This window comes from Ictidomys tridecemlineatus, chromosome 5 (genome assembly GCF_052094955.1).
Source record: "Ictidomys tridecemlineatus isolate mIctTri1 chromosome 5, mIctTri1.hap1, whole genome shotgun sequence".
Classification (NCBI taxonomy): domain Eukaryota; kingdom Metazoa; phylum Chordata; class Mammalia; order Rodentia; family Sciuridae; genus Ictidomys; species Ictidomys tridecemlineatus.
This window is the reverse complement of record NC_135481.1, coordinates 192,399,235-192,412,275: the sequence shown is the minus strand read 5'-3', so window position 1 is coordinate 192,412,275 and position 13,041 is coordinate 192,399,235. Positions and strand designations below refer to the sequence as shown.

Below are 13,041 nucleotides of genomic sequence, written 5' to 3'. Positions count from 1 at the left end.
ATTTATAAATTAGGCACAGGAAGAGATTAACAATAACCAACAAAAAGAACAATTACAACAACATACTATATTAAAGGCATTTAAAAACGTATGAACTTATTTCTGGAATTTTCCATTTAATATTTTAGCACTACAGTTTGACTATAGGTAACTGAAAGCAAGAAAGCAAAACTGTAGATCGGGAGGCACTGTAATTCCAAAATGAGAAAATTGCTAAAAATTTCTAGCATTGTACACTGCAGGAATTCCTGTTTCAGACCAAAACCAGTTAATAATTCACTACTACCAATACTGACATGAAAATAGAGAAAGTCTGGCAAAGCTATGCAATAAGGCTTCAGAATTATATCCAAATACTAAGAATCCAAGAAAGAAGGGAGACAAAATCCAGCTCTAACTCTTTGGCTCTTTCGAAGGGTACAGGATCTGCATGTCTAATAGGCAAACCCTCAAGATTTCTAACATCACTGTTTTTTATTTCCCTAGCTTGTTTTTACCCAAAGCACAAATAACATCTTCATATGAAGGTGAGATGATCTACATAACAAAAAAATTTTTTTTTCCTATTCCTAGGGATAGAACCCAGGGCCTCATGCATGGACCCTGCCACCGAGCTGCATATATATAAATTCATATATTATGAAAAAGTAAAAGTGACAACTTAGGCAAAAATGCATCTAAGTATGCTCATAACAGTTTAATCATGCCTCTTTCAGAATAGTGACCACCCCTCTTTATCAATCCTTGTCTACATGGAAAATCAGAGATATTAAACCCCTGGAGGATATTTATAGGTCTAAATAGGAGTAATTCCAGTTTCTCTCTGGCGCCACCTACTGATCAAATAGCATTTCAATTCAAAACAGAATACAATTTGAATTTCCCTCTCAATATAACCTATGCTAGGTGCTTTTCCAAAACCATTCATCTGGATCCTGGATCTGCACAGATATCAACAACCAAAAAAAAAAAAAAAAGTCCTAGAAAAGTTCTCTCAAATTTTAGTAGAAACTTGCATCATATTTGTGTTTAAATAGAAATGTCAGGATCTTCAGTCTGAAATTAAAAAAACAAAAAAGGGGTCACTTTAGGTACTGCACTTTTTCCATATAAGTGTGAAGGTGGTAAAGTGTTTGTGCAATATTCATGAGAGAACTAAAAGCCTCGGCTACTTCCAGTTCCCTTTAATTATACAATGATTTACACTCCCTCAGACCCAAACCACATCTCAAGAAGCATTAACATTCGGGATCTTTTAACCAGGTATCAATTTATTAGGGAACTGTTTGTTCATTAGCACTAAACATTTTTTTTTTCAAGTATTCATGTCACATTATGTAGAAAATGGTTCTCCAAGCCAATAGATTTGTATCTTATGTAATACACTAATACCCCAAATTCTGGGAGGTATTTCAGAATGGGGCTTAAGAGAGGCTAGGAAGTACCATCTACTACACAAATTGAATGAGATGGAAAAGAACCTTTATTACAGTTGAAACATCAAATTGGAAACAAACAAATGTATTCACTACTTCACCCATTTAATCCCCACTCCTGATTGGAATCATCTTGGTAACATTTAAGATTCTACCGTAGAAGGCGGTGATTCGGAGGTGGTCTCAAAGTAGTTACAGTGTTAAAAAAATTACAGTAAGAAGTTCAAAATACCATTTATTACAGGGGGCGGTCACGGCAATCCTTAAAAACATCAAGAGCAAACCTTTTACAGAACACTACTCCTCATTTCTTGTCCCCCTTTTCTCAGGACTAATCTGGTATGGAATCGGCGGGACACAGCAGAGCGGGGTGCGCCGCCCCTTGGATGATGGAGTACGTCTGCTTGGGCAGTTCTTGCTGCGAAGAGGAGGAGAATATCGGCGGAGCCGTGGTGGCCACCGCGATGCTCTGTCCCCCATCGCTCACCACGGTCACTTCAGCTGTCCCCTCCTGAATCAAAGCATTAAGGCCTTCAAAGTCAGTGCACGTGATGCCCGAGCTGGCGATGAACGTCTGGTTGCCGGACGCTTCCTGGGGCCCGGCGGCGGCCGTGGGGATGAGAGTCTGGTGCAGCGTGGCCCCGTCGGTCTGGTCATGGGTGGTCAGCAGGACAGTCGGCTGGCTCATGGCGCCTGCCTCGCTCGGACACGCCGAGGTCTGAGGAGGGGCGATCAGACTGACCTGGCGCAGGATCTGTAGCCGGCTGTTCCCTGGGAGCTCCTCTGGGCTCTGGGCCACCAGGGCAGGTGGCACGATGTTGACTGCGGCCGCAGCGGCCTGGACGATGGCGTTGGTCTGGGGCACCTGATGCCCCACGATGATTTTGACTCTTCCCTCGCTGAACTGGGGCACCTGGCTGGGCTGGAGCGGCACCTGGAGGTGGCCGACCGTGAGGGGCGTGGCGGGCTGCTTGCCGGGGTCGATCTGAAACTGGAGGACGGTCACATCGGAGTTCTTATTCTCGTTGTACTCACTGTGCTGCCTCTTGTGGCTCCGGAGCGAATCCTCCCGCATGAACGAGGCGTCGCATATGTCACAGTGAAAAGTCTTCTTGGCGTCCAGCTTGGCCACCTGCCGGCTGCTCTGCCTGCCGGTTTCCTTCCTCTCCAGGGCCTCGGTCTTGACCATGTCCCCGTGGAACTTCTTCATGTGCTTGCTCAAGTTGCTGGGCTGCTTGGTGTCGAAGCTGCAGTAGCTGCACTTGAAGGGGCGCTCGGTGCAGTGGATGCGCTCGTGGACGCGCAGGGCCGCCTTGCTGGAGCACGAGTAGCTGCACTCTGAGCACTTCTCCGGGTGCTCCGACTGGTGCACGCGGCTGTGCTTCCGGAGGGTGGCTTTGCTGTCACCCAGGAAGTCGCAATGTGGACACTTGAAGTTATTCCCGCTGTGTTTGATGCGGATGTGCGACTTGAGGTTCCCCTTCATGGTGCAGCGGACATTGCAGAACTCGCACTTGAAAGGCTTCTCCCCCGAGTGCACGCGCATGTGCCTTTTCAAGTCCGAGCTGATTTTGAACTTGGCGCTACAGAGCCAGCACTGGAAGGGGGCGTCCCCTGTCAACACAAGGTGAGGTTTCCATAAGAACAGGCAGCAACAACCACAGAGGATCCCCCCGTAGCACACACCAGAAAACTGCTTAAACCAAGGCGAGCGCGAGGCGACCTTCTAACTGCAGCTCCCAGCAGCCCCTGGGAGGAGGGAAGGACTTCTCTTCTTCCCCAACACCTGAACCACCACCACGTGCTTTTGCACACTACCGCCCTTAGGAAGCCCAGAAGAAAAATGGGAGTTGGAAAGGAGCTATATAATAGTCCCAAAAAAGTTTTGCAAACATACTCGTTTATATTTAACACAATCAAACTATCTTCATACAGTTAATGCACCCACTTTGCTAGTTAATGGCTCACAGTTGCATAATTTTGTATAATCCGTCGATTTTGATTGAGTTACATGTTGTAATTGAGTCAACAACACATTTCCAAATGGGTTAGCTCCACGCTGCATTCATCCGAGGACTCTCTTTTTACAGTGACAGAAACACCAGCTTATATTTCATGCAGATTTTTATTAATAGAGACAAGTTTATTGCACAAAGTTTATTTATCCCACATGGCCAGCTGCGTTCTTTACTTGTGAAGTTACAGAATCCAGCTGCTTGATTTTTCAAAAAAAAAAATCATATTTGCTGAAAGATGAGCAGGGAAAGTGAAATTGCAAACATCTGGATGGACACGATTTGTAAAATTTATTTTCTCAATGAACGCCAAGTCCAAATTATCTAAGGCACTGATAATTCAAGCAAATTGGTGACCCTTCATTTCGATATTGCTTAACCAAAGGAAATAACAGCAGCTAACAGTCTTCCATTGCTTTTGGGGACACTGTGCTGAGCTCTCCACCGAATGGTCTCCTTTCAGTGGCAACATCCCATGGCATGGGGGCTAGTATTTATTATATTTTATTTTATTCTTTTGGACATTATTATTAATATCAGTCCTAATAGTATTGTACAGAAGGGCTGAGACCCAGAGAGACTACATAATTTGTTCATGGTCACCCAGTGGTCTGTGGCAGGGCTTGGATTCCGACCCAGACTGATTCTGGAGCCAAATAAGTAATTGTTTATTTAATGAATGTTTGCTTTCTAAGGCCATATACTCAAAAGATTGGGATTATGTTCCAGTTTTTTTTTTTTTTTTTTTGTATAAAACCTACAACATAACCATGAGCTGCTTGATGAATTCAATAGAGGTGGCAGGGAGCAATTTAACATGCTTCTTGAAAATTGGGAAGCCTAAGTCTTCACAATATACTGCATGACCAAATACCAGCAAGATCATGCATACTGACCTGAGAACAAAAATGACCAGCCACAGCCAGTGGGCCAAATGCTGCCCACAGCCTGTTTTTGTAAATAAAGTTTTATTGGAAACAGCCATTTGTTTACCCACAGTTGTTTTCACAGTCTCATGGCAGAGGGAAACAGCTGTGACAGAGCCCGTAAGGCCTTCAAAGCCTAAGGTATTTACCCTTTCTGAAAAAAATTTCCTTTTTTCTGCCTTAGAGTGTTGTTCTTAACTTTTTTTATGTCATCACCCCTTTTGGCAGGTTAGTGAAGCCTTTACAACCCCTCTAACAATATGTTTTACATGCCCAAAATAGACTAAAAAACAACAGGAAGACAAAAGAGGCCAACTAGATTGAAACAGTTACTGAAAATGTTAAAAGAAAAAAGAAAAAACTCTGTGATGTGGCAATGTGTACGCTTTATCAATGTATTCAATAACAAGAGCTAGCGGCGGGTCTTGTAACAACAGTTCTAAATAGAAAAGTGTGCTAAAGATATTTCCATCTAGATGCACGAGTGTGATGAAAGCATCTGTGATTTTTGCTGGCAATAAGTTCATGTGCTGTGTTACCAGACTGGTTGCCTGTTTTCATAACTGAAGGACACAGTTATTTCCAGTAAATGTTCCGAAAATGAAGTAATAAGTTTTTCACATTCAAGTTCAAGGGCCTACCTCCTAAATTCTATTCATGGGTTCCTACAAAGAATCATGAGCAATAACGCCTGCTCAGGATGTTCTACAAGAGTTTTCTAGATACCTCCCTGCTCATATTACTGTGACAGTCATTTCATTTCTTGAACAATCAAAAGAACCGAAAACCAGAAAAACCAGATGAGCAAATCTCAGAGCTAAGTTGCAGAGTGTAACAGCACTTTCTGACCTGAAAAGCAAAGGATCTAAACTCTTCTGTCATTGTATTTTGTTCTAGAAGAACAAACTTATTTCTTAAATGAAGTGTACTGGTCAGACAGGACCACTGAACTGTAAGGTCTTCAAAGCCACTGACTTTCCTACCTACTACCGGAATCCCCTCGGGCTCTGGCACACCGTGGGCTTAAGGGATGTTGCTGAATGAAGAAGGCACTGATACGTTCAAGCTGAAAAATCTTTCTTGAGTTTAAGTTGGTACTGAAATGACTGATAATTTAGTATCCTGAATCGACTCAAAGGTAAAAATAGAATCCTATTAATGTACAATTTTACGAGTGTCACCAATTTATACAATAGAAAAATTAACATTCCATGGAGACAATGCAGAAATGGCATACACCTAAATTTTTAGAAAACATACTGCTCTGAGTGGAAAATTCATCGTTATAGGTTGCAGGGAATCACTTTCATAAACAAATCCTTGACTTTCTCTAGCTTAGTCTGAGGGAGAATACTGAAGAATCGGTTGGGCATCAGTTATGCTAATGTCATAGCTTGCTTAATAGCTTACACAAGTGTCCCTAAGTCCCCCCCCTCCCCAGCCCCCACCCCTGTGGCCACGGCCTCTGCTGTGTATGTGATTCTGTGCACTTTCCCACTGCGGGCAGGGTGGCTTGCCATCACCCACAGTAGCGGGCTCAACCATGTCACTGGATTTGGCCAATGGTATCCTAAGTACACTTGATAGAAGGAGTGGCTTGACATGGCCTTATGGAGTTTGCTTGCTTGTATCTCAGTCTTTACTACGCGGTGATCAGTCCTGGCCTAGCCTTCTCATCCCAAGACGACAACAGACAAGTAGTACAAAGATGAATTACCCCAGCCAAGGGTCGTGGCCAACCAGCCGATGGCCAGCAGATTCTCAGACTTGTGAGCCCAGTCAAGGTCAGTAGTTACCTGGTGGTCCCCAGCTGATCCCAAAGATGTCAACAGAAAAGACATATTGTTGTATCTACATAGGTTTGGTGAAGATTTTTTCTTTCTTTCTTTCTTTCTTTTTTTTTTTTTTAATATGTTGCATCATAGTGACAAACAGATATAGATCTTAGTATCTAGAAATGAGGTACTGCCAAAGCAGAGGACCAAAACATGTAGCACTGGTTTGGGGACTGATTTGCAGGTGGAGACTAGAAAGATGACAATTCCCATTAAATGGCAAGCATTTCATGACAAATATTTGGTGAAACTGCCACCTGGGATAACTTAGAGGGCAGAAGGCATGTGAGTTTGAGCTTTCTGAGAAAGAGAAATTCTAGACAGAATAGGGAGAGTGTTTCAGAAGCTGCCTATGATTAGGTACTGTGAGGAGGAAAAGCTTGAAAAAGAGCTTTTCATTGTCTAAAGCAAAATTTAGAGGGAATATAGAATAAGTTAAAAGATTTGCTGGATATAGTTTTTCATCTCCAACCAGATTTTCAAAGTAAGATGAAGATCCTGTTCAGGGAACTGATCTTAAGAGAAAAGACAAATGAGAAACGAAGGGTCTGGATGTAGGATTCTGTTAAACTCCGAAGTGGTTCCCTTAGCTGGACGGAAGGCTTTCCGGCACCTGGGGGACATTAAAGAAGGAAGTCTCTGAGGCACGCGAAGAGGCAAGACTCCAGAAGAGGTGTGTGGCTTCGGGCATACAGGCACACAGGAAATCCACCATGTTTTTAAGATGGCTCTACCAGCAAAACCGTCACCAGCCTAGGCCAGCATAAAATGCAAAAAAGACCCCCCAATTCTGGAGGGCAGGAAGCAGGCTGAGAAGCTCCTGGGAGGATGTTTTCCAACCCTTATCACAAGTGGGAAGGATGATTTAGTAGGCAGAGGGAAGAACCAGGCAGCTAACCCAAGGCCTAATCTTGAAACTTGTCCTGTCTCCTGAATGGGGGAACCTGGGAGCATCTGCCCAGAGGGTTTCAGAAGTGCTCTGGACCAGTGGGTGGTGGGGTCTCCATTCACCCCCTCCCAAACAGCAGGATAACTGTGGCTGTCCTGGCTGTCTGACCCCTGCATGCTGGGTGTGTGGCACTGGACCTGGAGTCTCTTTATTTTGGCTCTTTCCAGACGAAGTGGAACCATATCCTGACCTGCTGGAGACCACACAACCCTGGCCTTCAAGTCTGACCCTAAGACAGGATGAGACTTGTGGGGTCTTTGGGGGTGGGTATGGATGCATTTTACCTGTGAGAGAGATGTGAATGATGATGGGGATGAAGGTGGAATGCATTTGCACAAGGGTCCCAAGTCCTCACCCTCCTCATGTCCCTGACCTTTGCCATGTGACCTTATGGTAACCTCTCACTGTGGGTGAGCTCATCAGACACGAGGACCAAGCACGTAGCTTGCCTGCTGTAGCCAATGTGACATAAGTAGACTTGTGTAATCAGAGGCCTGAAAGGGCCTCACCCAGAAAGGATTGCTTGCTAGTCCCTCTACCATCACTGTGAGGACAAGTCTAGGTCAGCCACAGTCCTAGGAGGAGGATCAGAGATGCATGGAGCAAAGTCAGGTCATTCTAGCCAAGGCCAGAGGACAGCCAGTAGCCTGCAGCCAGCAGATCTCAGCCAAGGTCTGTGGACACAGCCTTTGCTATACACATGGTTAAGCTGAGCCAACATCCACAGCAGCCCCCTGCTGACCTGAAGTACCTGAGTCATGAGTATTTACTATATGAAGCCACTGAGACTGGGTTGTGTTATGCAGCATCATTGTATATCAACAGCTAGCTTATACACACCCTGAAAGAAAAATAACTTGTTGAGTCATCTACAGTTCACTTTTCTGTGCTGGTGTGTGTGTGTGTGTGTGTGTGTGTGTGTGTGTGTGTATGTGCGCGCACGTGTTTGCAGCGCTGGGGATGGAACCCAGGGCCTCTCACATTGCACTGAGCTACATCCCACCCGGTGTGTTTGCTGATCCAGCTGCTTCGTGCTGAACTATTCAGAGGAAAATTTAAACATTATCAAAATGTCTGGCCATAAACCAGAAGTTTATAAGTATCCATTGCTTATATCTCTATTTCATTTAGCATTCCTCCTCAATTATTATGTTTTACTTGCAAATACGTCATGTTATAGAAAAATATCTGTAAAGTTGCAAACTTGACGATTTCCCTGATTTAACTGTGAAAGGCTCTTCTAGGCAGAAGAAAAGCAAAATTGCAACAGTGGAAGTGATCGGACACCTCCCCTCTCCTCTGTGACCAGAGGCTCTGCGGTGCCCAACGCTGCCAGCCAGGGAGGCGAGGCGCAGCGTGGCGGCGGCGGGACTTACCGGTGTGGGAGCGCAGGTGCACGGTGAGCTGGCTCGAGTTGCGGCTGGCGTAGGGGCAGATCTGGCATTTGAAGGGCCGCTCGTCTGAGTGGATGCGCAGGTGCTTGTTGAGGCTGCTGCTGTCGGCTGCCGCGTAGTCACACGTCTTGCACTTGTAGGGCTTCACGCCCGTGTGGCACCGCGTGTGCGTCTTCAGCTTGTCCTTCCGGCTGAAGCACTTGCCACACGTTTCACACTTGTGGGGTTTGTCTCCTTCACACACACACCAAGGGCAGCAGGAAAGAAGATTAAAGAAGAAACAGCTTATTTCCTGCCACCTTGGAAAAGAGGAATTACGCAACTCCCTGAGGATATCTGGAAAACCCCAAAGCCACTTAGAGGGTGCCCAAAGGGCCACCGTGGTGGAGGGGCAGTTTCTTCTTCTATTTTTGCTTATTGGAAACTTCTTTCTATGATGAATGAGAATTCCCAATTAATAACAGGAGGCAAACAAAATAAAAATTCAGACTCCAGCTGTGTGGGAGCGGGGACAACTCATGTCCCCTGTATTTATTCTCTTTTCTCTTTTCACACTAGACAAACCCTAAAATTTGAAACCCCTAAGGTTTAGCAGAGGTCATGGCTGGCCAGCCAGAGAGGACATTTCCCAGCTCTGTGTCTAAGGCAATGGCGGGAAAGTCGTGTGTCCCTTTTGTGAAAGGAAGCACTTTCCTCCTTATCACCGACTGTAACTGGGACACCTGCGGAGTCAGCAAGTGCAGGCAGATGCGGGCAGGGCCCCTACAGATGGTGGGAGAATGCAGCTAAGGACAGAAGGACTTCCGTTCCTGCATGCCCTTCTGGGACAGAGAGGCCACCCTACCCGCTTATCTGTGGGTGGTTATGTGACAGACGCACAAACCCCTGTCCTGCTTGAGCTGGTGTTTGGGTTTCTCTGTTACAGCAGCTTAATCTGAACCTGACACATGTCAGTCGTGGTGAACAACTGCTCATTTTTGATGTGTATTTTTTGATGATGATGATGATGATGATGATGATTAATCATTATTGTTTGTTGGTGCATGTGTGCTTTTTTGGCACAAAAAAATTCTCTTGGCTGACGTTAATTTAAATGCTTAGATTTTTGAACAGTATTGTAGCTCTGAATTATTTTATTTAATCCTCTTAACAATTGGAATTAGAACCCAGGACCATCTTGTTTATTTAGCCTCATGCTACAGTGATGCCCAATTGCCTACTTTCTTGTACCTAAAGTAATTTTGGTCATCTTCTTTTTCACCTCATTAAATATTCACAACATGATTTTGAACCTGAAATATTTATTTTATTTTTTTTTAACATTTATTTTTTAGTTGTAGGCGGACACAATACCTTTATTTTATTTTTATGTGGTGCTGAGGATTGAACCCACTGCCTTACACAATCTAGGTGAGCACTCCACCTCTGAGCCACAACCTCAGCCCAGAAATATGTATTTTATACATGTGCCATCAGTGACTGAAATCAACTCCCTACGGGGCCACTGAAGAGAAGGAAGTAGATGTTCACACGCTGATGTAGGAAGAGGTCCAGCAGCAAACGAAGAAGCAAGTTGTATACAGTGCTACTTAAATGTGAATGTTTTTAGTTTCACATAAGCATGCCAAATCTTTTTTTTTTTTTTTGGGGGGGGGGTACCAGGGACTGAACCCAGGAGCACTTGGCCACTGAGCCACATCCTCAGCCCTATTTCGTATTTTATTGAGAGACAGGGTCTCACTGAGTTGCTTAGCACCTTGCTTTTGCTGACGCTGGCTTTGAATTTGTGATCTTCCTGTCTCAGCCTCCTGAGCTGCTGAGATTACAGGCATATGTCACCGCGCCCAGCTAGGCATGCCGATTCTTTAGAATGATATAGTAAACCATTTCGTTCAGTTGAGTCAAAGGATTAGAAGAGTCTGAGAGTTGGGATTTTTCATTTTTTTTACTATATGTATCAAATATGTACTTGGCCAAGTCCCACACAGCCAGGTGCTGAACTATGTTGTTAGTTAGCCAAAAGTGATCACTATCATCTTAGAACAAACATTTGGGATTTAAAAATACTTCTAAAATTTTCTTATAGATTATCATTTTTATTATTAAAAACCTTAGCAGTCAATTTAAAAATCCAGGAATAGTAATTGCTCAGCAATCCCTGTGGCCACTGCTCTGTCTGTGTGCAATAGGGGGCAGATGCTTATTGGTGCATCCGGGTGGCTTCTGGCCAGCTTTATGGGCAAGAGCCCTGTGACTGTTGCTGTCCACCAGTCCCCAGGGGTTATTAAGCACACCCTTGTCTCAGAGGAAACTAGCAAGGTCGCTACCTAGTCAATTCTTGGAGCTGAAGACGATGATGGAGGTAGTTCAGTTAATCAGGAACCACCCTCCAAACACAGATGTGGCTGGCTGCATGTGGGCGTTCTCTGCAGATCTGCAGAAATTAAGTCATTCTCATTTGTTTTGACAATGGTCTCCCAGTCGCCACCAGGAATCACGGTCCTTAACTCTTTCAAGGATAAATATGCTGTGCTTGATGGCTGAAGCCTCAACCTCTGAAGGCCACATGGAAAGATTTATTGCTTCTCACATGAAAATGCTTGCCAATACATGAAATTAAGGTCTGGATAATTAGAATGAATCTAAATGACATGACACAGTGGGGCAGATGAGATAGGATGGTGACCCCAGTGCAATAAGGCTCTCAGTCATTCCGGCCAAGGAATATAAAAAATAACTGTTGGCTGCTTCATCTTGCAAGGCTGGGCTCGACTGCAGACTCTGGACAACTAGTGAAAATAAAGTCAAATTCACTGCGTCCCTCACCTAGACACACTGACACTCTTTGACCATGTATAATACAATCTTTTGAACATGAACATCTAACCCTTCATTTAAAATCGCCTAGAAGCCATTCTTTCTCCATGCAAAACATCTGGGAAACACAAAAATAACACACGGTCGGCTTCTGTCTCTACTGGTGATGCATCTGTGGATTCAAGCAACTGCCAATCCAAAATATTCGAAAAATAAACCACAACAACAAACAAGTACAAATAAAAATACAGCCAACAACTATTTATATAGGACTTACATTGCACTGAGTGTTGAGAGTAATCTATAGTGATCCAAAGTATATGTAAGATGTGCCCGTGTGGCCAGGCACAGTGGCACATGCCTGTAATTCCAGCGGTTCGGGAGGCCAAAACAGGAGGATCTCGAGTTCAAAGCCAGCCTCAGCAAAAGTGAAATGCTAAGCAATTCAGTGAGACCCTGTCTCTAAATAAAATACAAAAAAAGGGCTGGGGATGTGGCTCAGTGGTGGAGTGCCCCTGAGTTCAATCCCCTGTACCAAAAAGAAAAAAAAAGAAAAGATACACCTGTGGCATCTATAAAACTACTATTTTTACAAGTCTCATTTTTGTAAAGGACTTGAACCTTCTCAAATTCTGGTCAACTCCCCTGAAGATCCTGAAGGACAAACTGTATTAAAGAACATTAAAATGATCAGAAATAGCCACTTTCCTCTTCCCTGCTTGCTGGCCTGCTCTCTCTCTTTCTTTTTGTGTCCTAGGTATTGAACCCAGGGTCACTCTATCACTGAGCTACACCACCAGCCCCTTTAAAAAACTTTTTTAAAATTCTGCAACAGGATTTCGCTAAGTTGCCAAGGCCTTGAGATCTCCTGCCGGGCCTCCTAAGCAGCCGGGATTATAGGTGTGCACCACTTCATCCGGCTCATTTTTCTCTTTCTATATGTTCACCGTTTTCTCCTCTTTAGAAAAAGGGATTTAGGACACAGAGGCCAAAGACGCGTGACTTACCTGTGTGAATTTTTAAATGCCGCTCCATATCCTTCATTCCATAGGCAGTCTTGAATTGGCAACCTAAAAACAAACAAACAAACAAACAAGGAAATATTAACTACAAAGGAAAACACAGTTACTTTTGAGTGGAGAACACTGGCAGAAACTTCCTACTCCAAGCCATGTGGGTTAGCAGCACAGTTAAGGGCACAAAGGGATGTCATTCGCCCCTTAGGTGACACCCCAGGGGCACGGCATCACTTCTGGGGGCCCCTGCCCAAACCGTGGAGCCTCAAGTTTAATCCTGAGGAGACACCACACACACCTAAGTCCAGGCACATTTTGCAAACTGACAGGCCTGTACTGTTCAAAAAACGTCAAGCCCCTCGGAGACAATGGCTTGACTGTTCCTGCTTAGAGGAAATTAAAGACACAGAAGAACCAAATGAAACATGCGGTCACGGGTTAGACACCAGACCAGGCAGGGAAGTGTTTTTCTTTTGAAGCAGGACATGAGTGGGACAGCGAAATCTGAGTAAGGTCAGTAAATTTGATTACACACACACACACACACACACACACACACACACACACACATACACACACGTTAGTTTCCTGCTTTTGATGATTGTCCTGTGGTTATATATATAAGGAGGCCCTACTTCTAGAAAACACAGAGG

The 13,041-nt window shown here is 44.4% G+C and overlaps 1 protein-coding gene across 5 annotated transcripts in view; it reads right to left on the bottom strand.

Annotated features, from left to right (window-relative positions):
- Window positions 1–13,041, bottom strand: part of Zfp64 (ZFP64 zinc finger protein) — a 71,658-nt gene that overhangs the window by 41,356 nt on the left and 17,261 nt on the right. For 2 of the 5 annotated variants that reach the window (XM_078051899.1, XM_005325207.5), the window contains exons 4-6: window positions 12,380–12,442; window positions 8,538–8,789; window positions 1,251–3,050 (exon numbers count right to left, since the gene is read on the bottom strand). In XM_078051899.1, the coding sequence (XP_077908025.1) occupies window positions 1,768–3,050; window positions 8,538–8,789; window positions 12,380–12,442 (1,598 nt within the window). In that variant the 3' untranslated portion in view covers window positions 1,251–1,767. Of the gene's footprint in view, window positions 1–1,250; window positions 3,051–8,537; window positions 8,790–12,379; window positions 12,443–13,041 lie in introns of those variants that run through there. The other 3 variants (XM_021726329.3, XM_078051900.1, XM_078051901.1) reach the window with 3 other exon arrangements.